At 49.7% G+C, this 19,195-nt stretch overlaps 1 protein-coding gene across 1 annotated transcript in view; it reads left to right on the top strand.

Moving 5' to 3' along the window:
- Window positions 1-2,102: 2,102 nt before the first annotated feature.
- Window positions 2,103-19,195, top strand: part of LOC109921874 (zinc finger protein ubi-d4) — a gene marked incomplete at its 5' end in the record, with an annotated part of 18,730 nt that continues 1,637 nt past the window's right edge. Inside the window, 9 exons of the mRNA XM_048621206.1 lie at window positions 2,103-2,239; window positions 2,987-3,071; window positions 6,184-6,225; window positions 9,739-9,870; window positions 12,668-12,706; window positions 13,414-13,542; window positions 14,141-14,253; window positions 17,053-17,134; window positions 18,797-19,195. The exon at window positions 18,797-19,195 is cut by the window's right edge and continues 1,637 nt beyond it. Of these exons, the coding sequence (XP_048477163.1) occupies window positions 2,103-2,239; window positions 2,987-3,071; window positions 6,184-6,225; window positions 9,739-9,870; window positions 12,668-12,706; window positions 13,414-13,542; window positions 14,141-14,253; window positions 17,053-17,134; window positions 18,797-18,879 (842 nt within the window). The remainder of the gene's footprint in view (window positions 2,240-2,986; window positions 3,072-6,183; window positions 6,226-9,738; window positions 9,871-12,667; window positions 12,707-13,413; window positions 13,543-14,140; window positions 14,254-17,052; window positions 17,135-18,796) is intronic.

Below are 19,195 nucleotides of genomic sequence, written 5' to 3'. Positions count from 1 at the left end.
TCTCCTCCACAGATGCTGCCAGACCTGCTGAGCTTTTCCAGCAACTTTGTTTTTGTTCCTAATTTACAGCATCCGCAGTTTTTTTGGTTTCTCCAGACATAAAGTCAGAAGTGGTGATGTTCACTGATGATTGTACAATGTTCAGTCCCATTCGCAGCTCCTCAGGTACTGAAGCAGTGCGTGTTCACATGCAACAAGATCTGGACAATATCCAGGCTTGGGCTGACAAGTGGCAAGGGACATTCACGTCACACAAATGCCAGGCTATGACCATCACCAATAAGAGACAATCTCACCACTGCCCCTTGGCATTCAATTGTGTTACCATCACTGAAACCCCCACTATCAACATCCTGGGGGTTATCATTGACCAGAAACTCAACTGGACTCACCACATAAACACAGAGGCTACAAGAGCAGGCAAGAGACCAGGAATACTATAACAAGTAATTCACCTCCTGACTCTTCAAAACCTGTCCACCATCTAGAAGGCACAAGTCAGGAGTGGGATGGAATACTCCCCACTTGCCCCTGGATGGGGGCAGCTCCAACAAGACTCAAGAAGCTCGACACCATCCAAGACAAAGCAGCCCCCGCTCGATTGGCACCACATCCACAAACATCCCACTGCCCCCTCCCCATCCACTGACGCTCAGTAACAGCAGTGTGTACCATCTACAAGGTGCGCTGCAAAAATTCACCAAAGATCCTCAGGCAGCACCTTCCAAACCCACAACCCACTTCCATCTAGAAGGACAAGGGCAGCAGATACATGGGAACACCATCCCCTGCAAGTTCCCCTCCGAGCTCATCACCATCCTGACTTGGAAATATGTCGCCGTTCCTTCAGTGTCGCTGGGTCAACATCCTGGAATTCCCTCTTTAAGGACATTGTGAGTCAACCCACAGCACATGGACTGCAGCGGTTCAAGAAGGCAACTCACCCCCACCTTCTCAAGGGGCAACTAGGGACGGGGCAATAAATACTGGCCTAACCAACGATGGTCCAACAAGTGAATTTATTGAAAAATTAAGCATATTCAGGGCAGGGAGACAGCTCTTTAATGAGCAGTGGAATCAAGAGTTATGGTGATAAAGCAGGAAAGGGCCGTTGACGATGACCAGGTTAGACTTGATCTCATTAAATGGTGGAGCAGACTGGATGGGCTGAATAGTTTCCTTCTGTTCCTCTGAGGAAGGGTCGCTGGACCCAAAATGTTAACTCTGATTTCTGTCCAATGGATGCTGCCAGACCTGCTGAGCTTTTCCAGCAATTTCTGATTTTGTTCCTTCTATTCCTCTGTTTTCTGGTCTTCAGTTTGGCTTTGTAGCCTCTTGTTAGCCTGAGGGAACAGTGTTACTTTGTCAGAATGCTGTATTCAGCAGGTACTTGTGTGATGCTGCCTGAGGCCCTGGAGGTCAAGCTGTTTAAATGTGGGAAACCCAGCATCCAACAATGCACAGGCAGGATCCCACGCACACCAATGTGAGATTTCACCTCCAATCACTTGCTGTCATATTCTGGGAATCTGGAGATGGAGGAAAACAGGCCACTCATTTTTCTTCTGATAGGGACAGTGGGATTGTTCATACACCCCACACTGTAAGGGAAGACAGGGCCTCACTTCAATATCTCAAGAAGGTGGTAATTCCGACAGTGCGGCGCACGCTCAGCGCTGACCCTCCGACAGTGCGGCGCTCCCTCGGCGCTGACCCTCCGACAGTGCGGCGCTCCCTCGGCGCTGACTCTCCGACAGTGCGCCGCTGACCCTCCGACAGTGCGGCGCTCCCTTCCTTACAAATCATGCTGTTGTTCCCAGGCAGAATGCCTTTGTCATCAGTAAACAGTCACTAGTCCACAGACCAATCATCTACTTGTTGACAACCATTTGTACATGACTCCTTAGCCCCAGCTTATCTGCACTTCAGCTACTGCTGGACCCAGCAGCTGAGTAGATACTGTTTACAATGAGTGTCTGGTTATCTGCTTCAATAACGTACAGCAATCCTGCAGTCTACAATTCAAAACCACACAATAAAAGGACCCAGTCTTTCCCAGAGCGATTGGGATGAGATGAAGTGGGTGTGACTCTCCCCTGGAGCATTGTGTGAGGAACATTTTCTGATTGTGTATGTCTGTTTGCAGAGAATCTTGGACCCCGATGATTTTCTGGATGACCTGGATGATGAAGATTATGAGGAAGATCTCCCGAAGCGCAGGAGTAAAGGCCGAGCCAAGGTAAGCTGCTCTCTTTCTCAGTGGACCTCCTCCTGGGAAGAATGTAAACTGTTTAGGATCCACCTTTGCCCTGGTGAGGTTCTCCCTCGTGCTTAAATCATTCCATTGTGGCCCACCCAAGTCGACAGACCATCCAATATTCCACCATCAATGGGAGTTCCTTCAGATGGTGAAGCTGCTCTCCTTCATCAGTGGCTTCAGAGCTTCCACACTACATCACCCCTCTGTATTCACCAGCCCCTACACCCCCTCCCTATCTCTGTCACCTCCTCTAGTCCCTACACCCCTCCTTAACCCTGTAACCTCCTCCGGCCCTACTCCCCTCCCTATCTTTGTAACCCCCTCCAGACGCTACACCCACTTCTGATGTCTGTAACCCCCTCCAGCCCCTACACCTCCTCCCTATGTCTGTAACCCCCTTCAGCCCCTACACCCCCTCCCTAACCCTGTAACCTCCTCTAGCCCCTACACCCCTCCCTATCTCTATCGCTGCCTCCTGCGCCCAGTGTCCCCTCCCCTGACCCCAGCGCCCTCCTCGTTGAAATCTGTCTGACGATACTCTTATGAAGTCTCTGGTGACTTTCACCGTGTCAGAAATGTCTCAATCTGATGACCATCTACTGTGTGCTGATATATCATTTCAGGACTGAAGTTACAATTATGTTATCACTGTGTGAGCCTCCACAATGTTGGAGCTGGCACTGAATGGTTTGCTGGGACAGTAGTAATTTGTTTTTCTTGTCTCAGGGTAAGGGAGTTGGCAGGAGCGCGAGAAAGAAAGCAATGGATGCTGCTGCCATCGAGGACCGAGAGAAACCTTATGCCTGTGACAGTAAGTACCCTGCCTTGTCTCCTCCAGCAGTCTGAGTTCCTCTAGTCATTCTCTGTAGGTCAGTCTGTGCCCTGCTATCCTGATCTGTCGCCTCTCGCCCCTCCCCAGTCCATTGGTCCTTCTCTCCCCACTCCCTGCTCAGTCCCATGAGGAATGGCTCGAGGAAGGCTGTGCCCTGGCTGAGCTGTCACTCCATACTCTCATCCTTCAAGGACTTTGCTGGGAGTGGGTGCCAATCAGATGTATCCTGAGGGACTGCCACACAAAGGATTGGATTTTCCCGCCATTGGGGCAAAAATGTTGGAATAGACAATGTCACGGAAGCAGAGGGGCAGTATAGAGAACCGGGGATTGGGGGGGTTCATTAGCAGGGTGATACCTTCCTTCTCCTTCACCACTTAAACACGAGGCGCCTGCCTGACAGAATTCCCGTGTCCGAAGTGGTTTATGGAATTTGGAATCAGTGTGTGTAACGGCGGTAGCAGGTCGGACTGTCAGGTGATTGAAGTCTCTCCCCTGTCTGTGTCCCAACTGAGGAGGCCAGCAGCTGCAGCTTGTTTCGATCCCTGAGCTCCATCGGGAGAGGCAGGTTCCCTGTTAACCCCGGGTGTATACCGCTCAGCGGCCCAGTGTCCCTGACTGTCGCCGGTTTCCTGTTCACTACAGAGTGAGTTTGATGTTTCACTCTACAGGATGTTCCAAATTGGGGAAGGTTCCCAGAGACTGAAGCTGCTCAGATTGAGGGCAGCCAGGTGACCAACTGTCCTTCACCATCCAGAATCCCGCTGGCATCATGTCATAGAGTCAGAGATCCTAATGGCACAGAATGAGGCCCTTCGGCCCATGGTGTCCATCAATTCTAATCCTTTCTCCCCAGTACTTGGCCTGTAACCCTGTATGCTGTGGTGTTTCAATGTTCATCTAAATACTTCTTAAATGTCTCCAGGGTTCCTGCCTGTACCGTCCCTTTACGCAATGAGTTCCAGATACCCACCACCCTCTGGGTGAAAATGCTTTTCCTCAAATTCCCTTTAAACCTCCTACCTCTTACCTTCAATCTGTGACCCATGGTTATTGACCTCAGGGGAAAAGTTTCTTCGTATCTGCTCTGTCTATAGCCCTCAGAACTTTGCACACCTCAATCAGGTCGCCCTGCCACCCCCTCCCCACTCTGTGACAACCTTCTCTGTTCTAAGGAAAACAGCCCTGGCCTATCCAGTTTCTCTTCGTCGCTGATCCGCTCAAACCCAGGCAGCATGGCTGCTGGAAGAGTCATTGCGCTCAAAACATTAACAACTGTCTCTCTCGCTCCACAGTCCTGCTGAGTTTCTCCAGCAATTTGTTTTCTTTCCTTCATAACCTCCCTGCTCTTGTATTCAGTGCCTTCACTAATAAAGGCAACTGTCCCATATAGCTTTTTAACCACATGATCTGCGTGTCCTGCTGCCTTCAAGGATCCATGGACATGCACGCCATGATCTCTAATCCTGTCTTCTTCCTACGGTCCTACCAGTCATTGCATACCCCCTTCAAATGGTTAGTCCTCCCATAGGAGGTCAGTCATCTCAGCTCCAGAGCATACAATAGATTGACCAGTGCAGACGAGAACCCAGGCAATAACAGAAGTGGTAGCGGGAATTTTATAGTCGATAACCTGGGAAATATTGCTGAGTGTTCAGGCGGGGTCACTGACAAACTGCACTCAGGACCAGCAAATACTGTCCAATTGTTACATCGAACATTACTCAGTGTGGTGAGATTTGCCAGTGCGGGCTGGCTTGCATGTTGTGATCAGCCAGTCTTTGAAAGGTACATTCCTGGCATCACAGATGCACTGAACCCCTGCCTACCCCTTTGCTCGTGTGTGCAATGGGCACAGCATCTTTTATGTGTGCAGGGAATAAATCTCATGTAGGATTGTCTTTCGGGCTCACATTGTGGCACACACAAGCTCCATATTAATAAACATGGCCCTGTTCTTTGTAGATGGTGGTGGGAGGGGAAGCACCTGTACACACATTGTGCCATTTTTGACTCAACAAAAGGGGTAACAGCCATTCTCTGGTTCATTTCTCGCAGCAGTGTCTTGACCAATCCAAAGCAATAAACTTAAACAAGGCTTGGCAGTTAGATGTCAGTCGTCATCTAACTGGTACTTCCTGCATGGCAATGCTTTTTCCAATGAAAGTCTACTTAGTCTGCACTCTTTGTATAGTCTAAAATATTGTTCCCTTTTCCTTTTGGTAATTCTTGTGAATTGTTCTGTTGAGCACAAAATGAGGAATTTCAACAAAATGTATATTTTCAGTAATTCCTGCATTCTGTCCTATCAGACACCAGTCTGTTGTTGGCAGTATCAACTTGGATACTGTCACTGATGGTACCCTTGCAATATTAACCCTGACATATTATTGATGTTTTGGCAATAGTATCCATACAGATTATGATGTTTACAAGCCTTGCTGTATCTGTGATAATGGGTACAAGGCTTATAGTAAAACCCTGTATAGTATTGGCAGTGATAATCCTTATAAATGTTGCTGTTAAGTGTGCTGTAGCTGTGGCAGTCGCCAGTATACCCTCTAGCCTTGCAGTGGTGGCCTGTGTAATACTGAGACCAATAACCCATATTAAAGTGCAGGGGTCGAAGACATTTTGCCTGCTTCCTGCTCGAGGTCCTTGACAAAAACCCTTTGTTGCATTCTTGGATGTTAGCCCGTGGTCAGAGTTGCTTATGTTTGGGCCCTGTGTGTTTCACTGTGGACTCTGGCAGTAAAAGCCCCCTCTCTGGGTGGGAGTTGATCTGGTAAATGGCCTCTGCTGCTGTCTAGACCCCTTCGCTGTTTAAATGGGGCAGGGTTCAGGGCTCAGCAGAGTCCTGGGGAGCTGTCTGTGCTGGAAGCTCAAACCAAGCCTGATGTCACCGTCCACGCTCTCCTGTTTAATCGCAGACAGCAAACGCGTCTCAGAAATGAGTGCAACCTGTATGGGCCTGTACTCCAGCACCCAGGTATTCTCAACCCCTCTGGCTCTTTATTTCAAGGAAAGAAAAGAAACTAAACCGCACCTGTTCTTTCAGATCTTTTCACACTCTTTATCTTCTCTGTTGCAGATAGATGCAAACAAAAGCATACCTCCAAATCTTCTGAACGAGGTATTCTGGAGATTCACACTGTCCTCTTCCTTGTTTGCCTGTGCCTCTTCCTCCAGCTGTCTGTCACTTTCCTTGGTTCTGATTTCCTCCGTGTGTCTGTCTGTGTGTGTGTGTGTGCGCGTGTGTGCGTGTTACTTTGGGAGAGGGGGTGGGGTGAAGGGTGGGTGGAGACACGAGAGATTGCCTCGGCTAAAGAGTTGTTGGGGGAGAATGCCCACTGCCCCTGAGCAAGGCAGTGTTGTGGGACCAATTGGCCTGGCTTCCTGCCTCAAGCCCAGGAAGCCCCCCTGGGGAGGGGTTTGCAATCTGTCAGTCGGTCCCTGAGCTGCTGCTGAGGGGCAGCGAGTCCCCCAGGTCTCCATTTCCTATCCATAGCCCGGTCAGCAGAGGCCTGTTGGGGATCACATGAGAGCGATGCTGTCCTTAGTCGATTAGCCCCACAGTCCAGGCAGGGAGTGATATAAATCCAATGTCCAAATGCTGAATGAACTTGCCATTGCTCCTGGAGCAGAGCTTGGCTCTTGGGGCTGGTTTATAACTCCTCTCAGAACCCTCAACCACAAAGCTCACTGTGCAAACCACACCACTTCAGATCCAGCGACATGTCCTCACTGTCTGCATCATGTGAGTATGTGACAAACCCAGCAATAAGTCCAATGCTGAGAGGACATTGGGGAGTCTACAGTGCAAGGGTAGGGAGACACCCTTGGAATAAGGGGTCTCCCATTGAAGATGGAGACAGGGAGGATTGTCTTCTCTGAGGGTGCTTACTCTGTGAAACTCTCTTCCCCTGAGAGAGCAGTGGAAGCTGGGTCACAGGATGTGTTACAGTCAGATCAAGGGGTATGGGGCAATGACAGACAGAAGGTTACATTGAGACCACAACCAGAGCAGCCAAGATCCTACTGAACTGGGGAGTAGACTGGAGGGGCTGAATGGCCTCCCCTTGGTTTTTTATGATTAAATATGAGGGGTGGGACAGAGTTCACCTGTGTGTTGTGGGTACGTTACATTGAGCCTTGGGAGCGAGTGGCCAGGTTGGGGTCTGCTTCCTGTTTAACCCATCACCACCTCCAGCTGAGGAACTGCTCCCAGTGTCTTGTCTTGAACCTGAATCGAATCCTGCCAGCCCTGCAAGTGAGGGACAATGACTCAACAGATGCTTCCTCTGGTCCTGCAGGGAGCTCCTCAGCCCAGTGTTTCCCAGGAGGCTGTGTCAGAGTGAGTGCACCAGGCTGCAGTATGACATTGCCATTGATCAGCACTCTGCTCCTTGCTTTTTCTAATGAAATTACGCAATGGTCTGTAGGGGCAGCAGCTGAGGGTTCCACTTCCTTTCCAATCGAATGTCTGTCTCTCTCCCCAGCTGTCACAGCTCCCTGACACAGGTTAAACAGTGTGTTCTGCTGCCGCTTGCTAAAGAGGAATTAGTTGGAACAGCTTTCCCAGCTGAGGCCATTCCAACACACCAGAGCCAACTGAAGAGATTGTTTATGAACTGTGTTCACTGCTGTGGGAAACAGCAGCCAATGATCACACAGCAAGATCCTAGACACTGCAGTGTGAGAATGACCTAGATCATCTGTGGCGCTCCCTTGGCACTGACCATCCAGCATTGTGGTGCTCAGCCTCCGGTTGTTTGATGCCGATCAAATCCTGACAGGGTGGGTGTGGAAAGGGTGTTTCTGTTGTGGGATAATCTAGAACTAGAGGCTCCTAGTTTAAAGACCCACAGTCGCAATTTTGGCACGGAGAGGAGGTGAAACGGTTTCTGTTAGAGGGCTGTGACAGTCTGGAGCTCTCTCCCTGAGAGAGGAGATGGGAACAGAATGCTGTCTGGTTTTAATACTGAGGTTGCTCAGTTCCTGATGTGCAGGGTGAATGGGGTTTGCAAAAGGTATTGAGACTTGGTGGGACTAATCCTGTCAGCTGTAATCTGACGGAAATGCACTGTCTGCTTGATGGGCTGAGTGGCCTCCTCCTGCTCTTAATTGGCATGACAGCATGGGGCGTGGTCTCGGGTCTGTGAAGCTATGGCCTTGTGAGTGTGATTTAATTGAATTTTATGCTTTAAGTATTGTTCACCTTTCGCTGCTGTATAACAAACAAACCGACAGTCTAATGCTGGGTCTGTCTGCTCAAAATTCCAGCTTCTGCTTCATTTTGATTTTCTCTCAGGCCCACGTTCCCAGATGGATTTGTGTTGTTTGTGCCCACTGCTTCTCCCTTTTTCCAGGTTCCCACTCAGGAAGCAGTGACAACGTCCTCAGTGTGTTGCCTTGGCTAAGTGCTGAGCCGGTGCTAATTGGTCCTGGGTCAGTGCCAGTACAAACCCTTTGTTCAGCAGTGACTGAGTCTGTGAATGATATTAACGTGTAACTGTCCGATTGCAACAGTGTGTGGTCAAATGTCAGTCATTACTGACCTTGCAGTCACTCCTGGGGAGATGTGACACAGTTCCTGAGCGCTCACCTTTTCCTGAGTGTTTTTAAGCTGCCTATCCTGGGTGTCTGTCCATTTTCCCCTTTCCCTTCTGGTGTCAGTATGTACAGCTGACAAACTCTAACTAACCGGCTTTCCACTCATCAAACAGATTCTCCCCTCCTGCTGCCGCTCTCCCTCAGCAAGACCAAAACAAACGTGGACAAACCCCTGAACTGTTGCCAGGAAGAAAGCTACAGGGGAAATCGCCGCTATCTTATTCTGGGAAAGAGCAGGCTGAGGGCTAACCTGATCTACTCATGGAAACGATGTGTAGGGGTTTTGACTGGGGAGATGGAGAGAAGGCGTTTCCCCTCGTGAGGGGAGACCAGAATCAGGGGAGCGCCATTGTTATCAGACAGTCCTGGATAAATCCAAAGGGGAATTCAGGAGAAAGGTCCTGCCCCCAGAGAATGGGGAGAATGTGGGACTCACTCCTACAGGAAGGGCTCAAGGGGAATTGGGTCGATATTTTTGGTGGGGGGGTGGCGGAGTGGAGTGAAGCTGGATGAACACACGAGGGAGAAAAGAACAGAGAGGGAGATGGAGAAGGGTGTGGGAGGAGGCTTTCGGGGACAACATGAACAGCAGCAGCTTCTGTGTGGTCCACACTAACTATCTGATTAAACCTGTTTATTTCTTGGCAGTAGAACTCAAAGTAACCCTTACACACACTAGCTCACTAAGAATTAGATGTTCAGCCCTAAAGCCTGAGCTGACACAGTTCTGCCATTCCTGTGCCTGGTTTACTGTTTTCTCCCTCTCTCTCTCTACCACCCCCCCCCCCCCCGCCCCCGCCGCCATTTCCTTGCCCTTGTTCCCCAGTTGCCATGTAATTGTCAGGCTGTCAGTGAAGCTGAGAGGAGTGCTCCTTCCTTAGTGTTTGGGGTTTTAGCTTGTACAAACCTCCCATCTCTGGTTGTGTTCTGTACAGCTTACATTTTCTCACATCGTTCCTGTGGGAATTCAGCCAGCTTCTTGAACCGTTCTGTCTTTTTGTTTTCGCTCTCTCCTCTCCCTTCACCACGACAGTCTGTGGGAAACGTTACAAGAACCGACCGGGGCTCAGCTACCACTACGCGCATTCCCACCTGGCGGACGAAGAAGGAGATGACGAGAAAGACCTGGAGCCCCAGATCCCAATATCGCACCGGAGGGAGGAACGTAAGTGTGCGTGGCTGCCATCTTTCTCTTTACTAGGGAGGAGTGGGAGTGGGGAGAGCTGCTGGGGAGTGTGAGTGCTATCGGTTAGTATCAGCCTGCGGTGCGTACAGTTTACTCCAGGGCTCTGCTTGGGGGGAGAAGACGGTGGAGGGAGGAGGAGTTGGGAATAATGGGAGATATCCCACTCCCTCAGAGCTGGCATTGTACAACAGACCAAATAGCCTTCACCTGTGCTGTCTTATTCTGCAAATCCACCTGCTGAGCGATGAGGTGTTTTTAGAAACCAATGGGTTGTCTGAGCTTTGACCCTCCAGTACCATGCAATTGATTTATTTGTTTTATTCATTTGTGGGATAATGATGGGACGGGGCCTAATTGAGAATTCCCTGCCTGGCCCAGGATTGGCGGGTGGGGGGTGGAGTCTTGCAGAGGCTCTGGGTGTGATTGAGAGAATCTCCGATAACTCACCAAAGCTCCTCAGACAGCGCCTTCCAAACCCACGACCCACTTCCATCCAGAAGGACAAGGGGCAGCAGGTACATGGGAACACCACCCCCCTGCACATTCCCCTCCGAGCCCCCCACCGTCCTGACTTGGAAATATATCGCCGTTCCTTCAGTGTCACTGGGTCAGAATCCTGGAATTCCCTCCCTAAGGGGCATTGTGGGTCAACCCACAGCACATGGACTGCAGCGGTTCAAGAAGGCAGCTCACCCCCACCTTCTCAAGGGGCAACTAGGGACGGGCAGTAAAGACTGAGCCCAACCAGATATGCACATCCAACATGAATGAAGGTGAAAAGGGGATGAGGTTTGGCAATCACTCACCACCGACTGAACACGAAATTCCCAGTTTCGCTTTGGAAGGAGCTGTTATAACCTGGCTGGAGAGCATGAGGTCAAGAACACGATTTCAAATGAAACTCACTCCTGGAAGGCTGGGGCTGGAGATGGAGCAAGTCAAAAGGAGATTGGAGAGAATCTTTCATCTTCAAATATGAGCCAGGCCATTCGGGGGCCGTCAGCAAGCAATTCCTCACACAAAGGAACATTCTGGAACTTCCTCCTCTGCTCCATCTCCCCACGCCCACATCCTGCTCTGAAGTGAAGAGACTGGCCTGGGGCTGGACTGTTGGGTTGTTATCCAGGGGTGTGAGATGAGGAACAGATCCACTGAGATCTCATTGCTTAGTAGAACAGCTTCAAGATTCTTGAATGATTTTCTCACTATCCTGTGTGACTTCGAAATGGGCTGAATGGCCTCTTCCTTTTGCTGCTTATATTTTCCCATGTACCAGAGACTCCAGAAATAGGAATTCTTGCTTGTGCTGGTTCCGGGGCCTGTCTGGATTTCTAGAACATTCTTGGACCTTTAATCCTCGAGGTTAATGTCCTAACAGCATGGTGTGAGTTGGATTGACCCGGTAGCGTCTGGTATTGGTTCTGTGCCGACTTCACTTATCTCAGCCAGGGTGGGATGTGTGGGAGAGGTGCTTCACAAAATCACAGGCATGTTACAGTGCAGAGGGAGGCCATTCAGCCCATTGTTAGCCAGAGTGCAGATCTCCTGCCTATTGCCCCCGTACTGTGTACGCAGCTTCTATCCAATAGTCCTCTTGTGAATGCTCCAATCAAACCTGCTTCCTCCACATTTGCAGGCCTGACCCGTGCTACTCGCTATGTTAGAAAAAGGTTTTCTCCCATCACGTTTGACCCTTTTGTAAATGACTTTAAATCTGTGCTGTCTCATTCTTGTTACTTTTATAAGTGGGAACAGCTTCTCCCTATCTATCCAGCCTGCTCAGGAATTTGAAAATCCTTAGCAAATCACCTGTCAACCTTCTCTCCAAGTTGAACAGTCCCACCTTCTTCAGTCTATCCTCATAAATCTCTCATCCCTGGAATTATTCTTGTAAACCTCTCCTGCTCTCTCTCCAACGCATTCGCATCCTTCCTAAAGTGTAACACCCAGAACCACGCACAGTACTCCAGCTGAGGTCTAATCCGTGTCTTATACAAGTTCAGTGTCACATCCCTGCTCCTGTATTCTGTGCCCCTATGAATAAAGTTGTCTGCCTTATTAACTGCCCTGTTCACCTGCCACAGACTCCGAGTCATACAGCATGGAAACGCACCCTCAGGTCCAACTAGTCCACGCCGAACATAATCCCAAACTAAACTAGTCCCACCTGCCTACTCCTGGCCCGTAATCCTCCAAACCTTTCCTATTCATGAATTTATCCAAATGTCTTTTAAACGTTGTAACTGTACCCACATCCACCACTTCCTCTGGCAGTGCACTCCACACATGAACCACCCTCTGTGTAAAAAAAAAAAAAAAAAAAAATTGCCCCTCATGTCTTTTGTAAATCTTTCTCATTCCACCAACCGGTCGGTGTACTCTTAAAGTTGTCCGGGGGGGTGAGGGGCACCCGGGGGTGGGGGTGGTGGTGGTGGTGGCTGTTGTGGGAATGAACGAGAAAGCTGCTTACCATTCCTGTTTACTCTCTGGTGACATCCCTCTGGAAACAGTGTACGTTTGGCCATTGGGTGGTGATGGCACCAGCTTCGACTGTGATGTCGCCTGCAATCGAGCAGCCTGCGTGGAGAGAATGGGACCTCTGTGTCGAGGCACCAGCTGGGGGGAAGCCCTGTGGACACCTATCCAGCGAGATTCGAGCACAGCCCCTGTTTGATGCTGGGGCAAGTTGGAGTGAGCTGGGGAAGGTGGGGGCTGGTTTGCAGGAGAAATGCAGAAATGCTGGTCTTTTCTCACTGTCCCCTTCTCTTCGTTACAGTGGGGCGACCTCCAGGCGACTTCAGAAAATTAAAAGCAGGTCTGGAGCCAACCTCTCTCTCTTACTGCCTTACTGTGTCTGGGTGTGAGGGGAGTGCTCGCGATGGGGGAGTGAGGTGGACAGCTCTGAGGTACTGAGGTGAGGGTGTCCCTGCTGCCTGAGGGCCTGGTCCTGCCCTGAACCCAATAGGCCCTTGACGCGGTTTTGCCCAGGTTTTGGATACCCCCTGAGCCAGCATCCCAATCAGATCTAAATGCTCCCATTGCTGTAAGTCGCTAAGTGTCTTAAGAAGCAAGTGCGAGCCTGCAGAGTGGACAGGGGGTTTGTTTTATTGTCTCCCTCCCTGCTGTCCACTGGGCTGTTGATGCGGTGGGGCAGCATGCTCACCATGCTGTTTCACTGATGGTCTGTGACAGTCATCTCCTGCTTTCTCCCCACTGCCCAGTGTCACAGGCTATGTCCACCCCCTCCCCCCTGGAGAATCCACCACAGCCCGCAGCAGCAATCATCAAGCCCCCAGCTCCCCCCCACCCCAAGACATTGTTGTTACCAAGTAAATGCAGGCAAGAGTTGGTGAGCTGTTCCTGACAATTCTCCGAGAGCTCTGACACTATCTATCTCTCTCTGTCTCTGTCTCTGTCTCTCTCTCTGTCTCTCTGTCTCTCTGTCTCTGTCTCTGTCTCTGTCTCTGTCTCCGTCTCTCTCGCGCTCTCTCTATCTCTCGTTTTCTGGTTTCTAATCCACAGCGAAGAAGGGGCCAGATGGACTGGCTCTCCCCAACAACTACTGTGACTTCTGCTTGGGCGACTCAAGACTCAACAAGAAGACAGGCCAGTCCGAGGAGCTGGTGTCGTGCTCAGACTGTGGCCGCTCAGGTACCCAGCTTCACTGCTCTTCCTCCTTGACAGGTTTTACAGGCAGGCCATTCAGCCCATCAGCTAGTGCTGCTGCTCCCTGTGAGCCTCAGTCCAAACCCTATGCCCCCCACCTCCATCTCCCTACCCTCCTGCTCCATTCTCCCTTGTGATTTCCCGCTAAACATACCAACACAATTCTCCACAACCCTTCCCTGCGTGTCCCACATTCTCCTCGCTCTCTAGGTGGGGGGCGGTGAATTCCCTGTTAGATTGATTCGGGGATGTCTGACGTCAGCGCCTCCACCTCCCCTTGTATTTGCCTCCCCCTGCGGTCGATCAGAAACATCCCACTTCATTGCCTTGGCTTCCTCTGCCTGCGAGAGGAGCCTTTTCCAGCCTTTCCTCAGGGGGGCTGGGGGCTGTCAGCTCTCGGTCCCTTCCCCCTGTGCCCCACCACAGTGCCCACGTCGCCCCGCTTTGTCGACCCGCTGCCCCCCCCCCAGCCCAGGAGCTGCCTCCGGTTTCGGGTCTGTTGCGGAGATGAGGCTGTGCAGTTCGGTGAACGGCGAGGGGGTTTGGTCAGGCTAGTTGCTAACTGAGTGGTTTGTGTTTCCAGGACACCCTTCATGTCTGCAGTTCACCCCGGTGATGATGGCAGCAGTAAAGACATATCGTTGGCAGTGCATCGAGTGTAAATGCTGCAATCTGTGTGGAACCTCCGAGAATGATGTGAGTACAAGGACAGGGCGAGTGAGGACAAACTGCACCCCCCACCCACTGTCCTGTCAGCACAGGAAATCGTAGCAACAGCTAGCTTCCTCCAAATCACACGACTGCACTCAGAGCAGCTTCACTTCTCCAACTCGCCAGCTAATAGTACACACCGCTGTGCTGTGTCCGCTCTGGGACAAGAAAGGAGCAGTCACTCTGTTGGGGTTTTTTTTACAGAGCCCCCTAATAGTTGCAGAGAAGTAGAGGAGCGGATTGGGAGGCAGATACTGGAAAGGTGCAGAAGTCACAGGGTTGTAGTCATGGGTGACTTTAACTTGCCAAATATTGATTGGAAACATTTTAGTTGTAATAGTTTAGATGGAGCGGATTTTGTCCGTGCGTTCAGGAAGGATTCCTGACACAGTATGTAGATAGACCAACACGAGGAGAGGCCACTTTGGATTTGGTGCTTGGCAATGAACCGGGCCAAGTGTTAGACCTGTTGGTAGGAGAGCATTTTGGCGGTAGCGATCATAACTCTGTTACTTTTACAGTAGTCATGGAAAAGGATAGGTACATACAGCAGGGTAAGGTTTATAATTGGGGGAAGGGTAATTACAATTCTGTTAGGCAAGAACTGGGTAACATAAAATGGGAACAGATCCTGTCAGGGAAGAGCACTATAGAAACATGGAGATTGTTTAAGGAATGCATACTGTGTGTGCTCGATATGTTTGCCCCTAGCAGGCAGGGAAGATGCAGTCGAGTGAGGGAGCCTTAGTTCTCAAGAGAGGTCGAACGACTGGTTAAGAGGAAGAAGGATGCTTATGTAAGGTTTAGGAAACAAGGAACGGAAAAGGCTCTAGAGGGATACAAGTTATCCAGGAAGGAGCTGAAGAAAGGGTTTAGGAGAGCTATAAGGGGGCATGAGAAAACCTTGGCAGATCGGGTCAAGGAAAACTCCAAGGCTTTTTACACGTACGTGAGGAATAAGAGAGTGACCAGAGAAAGGGTAGGGCCGATCAAGGATTGTAAAGGGAATTTGTGCATGGAGCGTAAAGAGATAGGAGAGGTCCTTAATGAATACTTTCTTTCGGTTTTCACAACTGAGAGGGACCTAGTTGTAGAGGAGGACAGTGTGAAACAGGCTGGTAGGCTAGAGGAGGTTGCTGTTAGTAAGGAAGATGTGCTAGGAATTTTGAGGAAGTTGAAGATAAATAAGTCCCCCGGGCCTGATGGGATTTATCCAAGGATTCTATGGGAAGCGAGGGAAGAGATCGCAGGGCCTTTGGCGATGATCTTTTCGTCCTCACTGTCCACGGGTATAGTGCCGGAAGATTGGAGAGAGGCAAATGTCATTCCCTTGTTCAAAAAAGGGAATAGGGATAACCCCGGAAATTACAGGCCAGTTAGTCTTACGTCAGTGGTGGGCAAATTATTGGAAAGATCTCTGAGAGGTATGATTCATGATCACTTGGAAAGTCACAGTTTGATTCGTGATAGTCAGCATGAATTTGTGAGGGGTAGATCATGCCTCACAAACCTTATTGAATTCTTTGAAGAGGTGACCAAACATGTGGATGAAGGTAGAGCAGTGGATGTGGTATACATGGATTTAAGTAAGGCGTTTGATAAGGTTCCGCATGGTAGGCTCATGCAGAAGGTAAGGAGGCATGGGATAGGGGGAAATGTGGCAGATTGGATTCAGAATTGGCTGATCCTTAGAAGACAAAGGTGGTAGTGGACGGAAAATATTCAACATGGTGCTCAGTAATGAGTGGTGTACCACAAGGATCTGTTCTGGGTCCTCTTCTATTTGTGATTTTTGTAAATGATTTGGATGAAGGAGTGGAAGGGTGGATTAGTAAGTTCGCGGACGATACGAAGGTGGGTGACATTGTGGACAGTGCGGAGGGCTGTTCTAGGTTACAAGGGGACATTGATAGGATGCAGAGCTGGGCTGAGAAGTGGCAGATGGAGTTTAACTCTGAAAAGTGTGTGAGGGGATTCATTTTGGAAGGAAAAACTTGAAAGCAGAATACAGGGTTAACGGAAAGATTCTTGGCAGTGTGGAGGAGCAGAGGGATCTTGGGGTTCACGTCCACAGTTCCCTGAAAGCTGCCACCCAGGTGGATAGAGTTGTTAAGAAGCTGTATGGTGTGTTAGCTTTCATTAATAGAGGGATTGAGTTCAAGAGCCGTGAAGTTATGCTCCAGCTATACAAAAGCCTGGTTCGGCCACATCTGGAGAATTATGTCCAGTTCTAGTTGCCTCATTACAGGAAAGATGTGGAAGCGTTGAAAAAGGTGCAGAGGAGATTTACCAGGATGTTGCCTGGAATGGAGGGAAGGTCTTACGAGGAAAGGTTGAGAGAGCTAGGGCTTTTCTCTTTAGAACGACGAAGGATGAGAGGTGACTTGATAGAGGTGTACAAAATGATCAGAGGTATAGATAGAGTGGACAGCCAGAGACTTCTTCCTAGGGTGGAGGTGGCTATTACAAGGGGGCGTAGTTTTAAAGCGAGTGCAGGTAGATATAGGGGAAACGTCAGAGGTAGGTTCTTTACTCAGAGAGTGGTCGGGGCATGGAATGCATTGCTGGAGAGGGTAGTGGAGTCGGCCTCATTAGAGGCATTTAAGCGGCTATTAGATAGGCATATGGATGATAGTATAAGGTAGGGGTGGAGGTTAGATAGACCTTAGGTTTAGGGTAAAAGTTCAACACAACATCGTTTGCTGAAGGGCCTGTACTGTTCTGTGTTCTGTGTTCTATGTTCTATGTTCTCTGCTGATGGCTTTTTGCTGTTGAATTCCTCAGGACCAGCTCCTGTTCTGTGATGACTGTGATCGTGGTTACCACATGTACTGCCTCACCCCACCGATGTCGGAGCCCCCTGAAGGTGAGCTAGGCCTGCGTCTACTGAAACTCGAAGATGACTGTTTCTGGGGGAAGAGAGAGGGGAGACAGACAGATGGACACAGGCTACATGATGCCTCCTGTGTGCTTTGATCAGTGGAGGGAGCTAAATGTGACTGCCACCTCCCCCCCTGTAAAGGATGTGATTAGCTGGGCACTTAGAAACCACCGGTGGGATTAAACAGTCAACATGGATTTGTGAAAGAGAAAATTGTGTCTGACAAACCAACTGGAGTTTATTTGAGGATGTAATGAGCACAGTAGATTCGGGAGAGCCAATAGATGTGGTGCATTTGGAGGTTCAGCAAGATTTTGATGAAGTCCAATGTAAGAGGTTAGTGTGGAAAATCAAAGCCGATGGGATTGATGGTAATATACTGGGATGGGCTGAGAACTGGTCAGCAGACAAGAAACAGAGCAGAAATGATACGGGCCATTTTCAGAGGGGAATGCAGTGATAAGTGCAGTACCACAGGGACCAGTGCTTAGGCCCAAATATTCACAATGTATATCAACGATTTGGACGAGGGAATGAAATATAATATTTCCATATTTGATGACAACACACACCTAGGTGATATTGGGAATGGTGAGGAGGATGTGAAGAGGTCTCAGACATGTTGGTGGAATGGGCAAGCGGAACTTAGAAGCAGGAGTAGGCCATTCAGCTCCTCAGGCCTGTTCTGCTGTTCGGTGAGGCCTGGCTCCATGTGCCTGCCCTTCGCCCATGTCCCTTAATGCTTAACGCAGACATATCTATCTCAGGTTTAACATTAACAACTGATCCAGCATCCCACTGCTGTCTGTGGAACAGAATTCCAAACCTCTCCCACCCTTTGTGCTTCCTAACATCTGTCCTGAACACTCCTACCATCTCTCCTTGTGGGCCATCACTGGGTGACAGGCTGCTAATAGGAGTACCTACATAATGTGCTACTTTGCAGAGAATGAGGCACTGTAACCTGGAGAAATCTGAAGCTTGCTTCAGTAAGAAAAGCAGGTTGGTAGAATGCTGTTGAAACGTTGACGGCTGGGGAAGTGTGGATTTACAAAGGGGCCTGGGTGTCATTGTATACCTGTCACTAGTTTGGGAGGCCAATGGTATATTGGCTTTCATTGCAAGAGGGTTTGAATTCAGAGAAAGAATGTCTTACTGCAGCTGTACAGGGCCTTGGTAAGGCCGTACTGGAATATAGTGTACAGCTTTTGGTCCCCTTACCAATAATATTCCTAATAGAGAATGAATTCCACAAGGGTTCCCCAGACCGATTCCTGTGAGGAGAAGTTTGTCATATTGTCAAGGAGAGATTGGGTTGAATGGGCCTATATTTACTAAAGTTTAAAAGAATGTGAGGAGATCTGATTGAAATATATCCAAATCTGACAGAGCTGGATGGCAGGGAGGATGTTCCCCACTGCTGGAGGTCCAGAGCAAGTTCTCCACCACTGCCTGCCCTCTATCCTGAGACTGAGCTGAACAGTGTCACACTCAGAGGCTGGTCGGTACACATGACACTAAAATCAAATCAAATTAAATCAGCTGGCCCACAGGACCCAGGAAAGGAGTGAGATTGCCTTGAAATGAGCTTGCCCCTGTGTGGTGTCTATATTCACCCACTTGTTTATCTCCCCCTCTCTTTTACAGGAAGCTGGAGCTGTCGCCTCTGCCTGGATACACTGAAAGAAAAGGCCTCGATTTACCAAAACCCCAACCCTCCTGCCTCCTAATGGCCACGTTTGGAATTGTAGAGGTCGTGTGGTAGGGATGGGGAGGAGGTGGGGGAAAAGCGTGGCTGAGGGTGCAATTCCAACTGGGGACAACATGACAATGAGAAACACGATCTGCTGTTCCAGTTCCCCACAGAGGATTGTGTTTGGGAGGCAGAGAAAGAGAGTGTGTGTGTGTGTCCTATGTGTGAGAGGTGGGTGGGTGTCAGAGTGAGTGAGAAAGAGAGAGTGTGTGTGAGTGAGAGAGTGTGTCGTGTGTGTGTGTGAGTGAGAGAGTGTGTCGTGTGTGTGTGTGAGCGAGAGAGTGTGTCGTGTG

Source organism: Rhincodon typus, unplaced genomic scaffold, assembly GCF_021869965.1.
Source record: "Rhincodon typus isolate 14 unplaced genomic scaffold, sRhiTyp1.1 hic_rhity00000113, whole genome shotgun sequence".
NCBI classification, from domain to species: Eukaryota; Metazoa; Chordata; class Chondrichthyes; order Orectolobiformes; family Rhincodontidae; genus Rhincodon; species Rhincodon typus.
The sequence above is the reverse complement of the archived record's forward strand: the minus strand, read 5'-3'. Positions and strand labels throughout refer to the sequence as shown.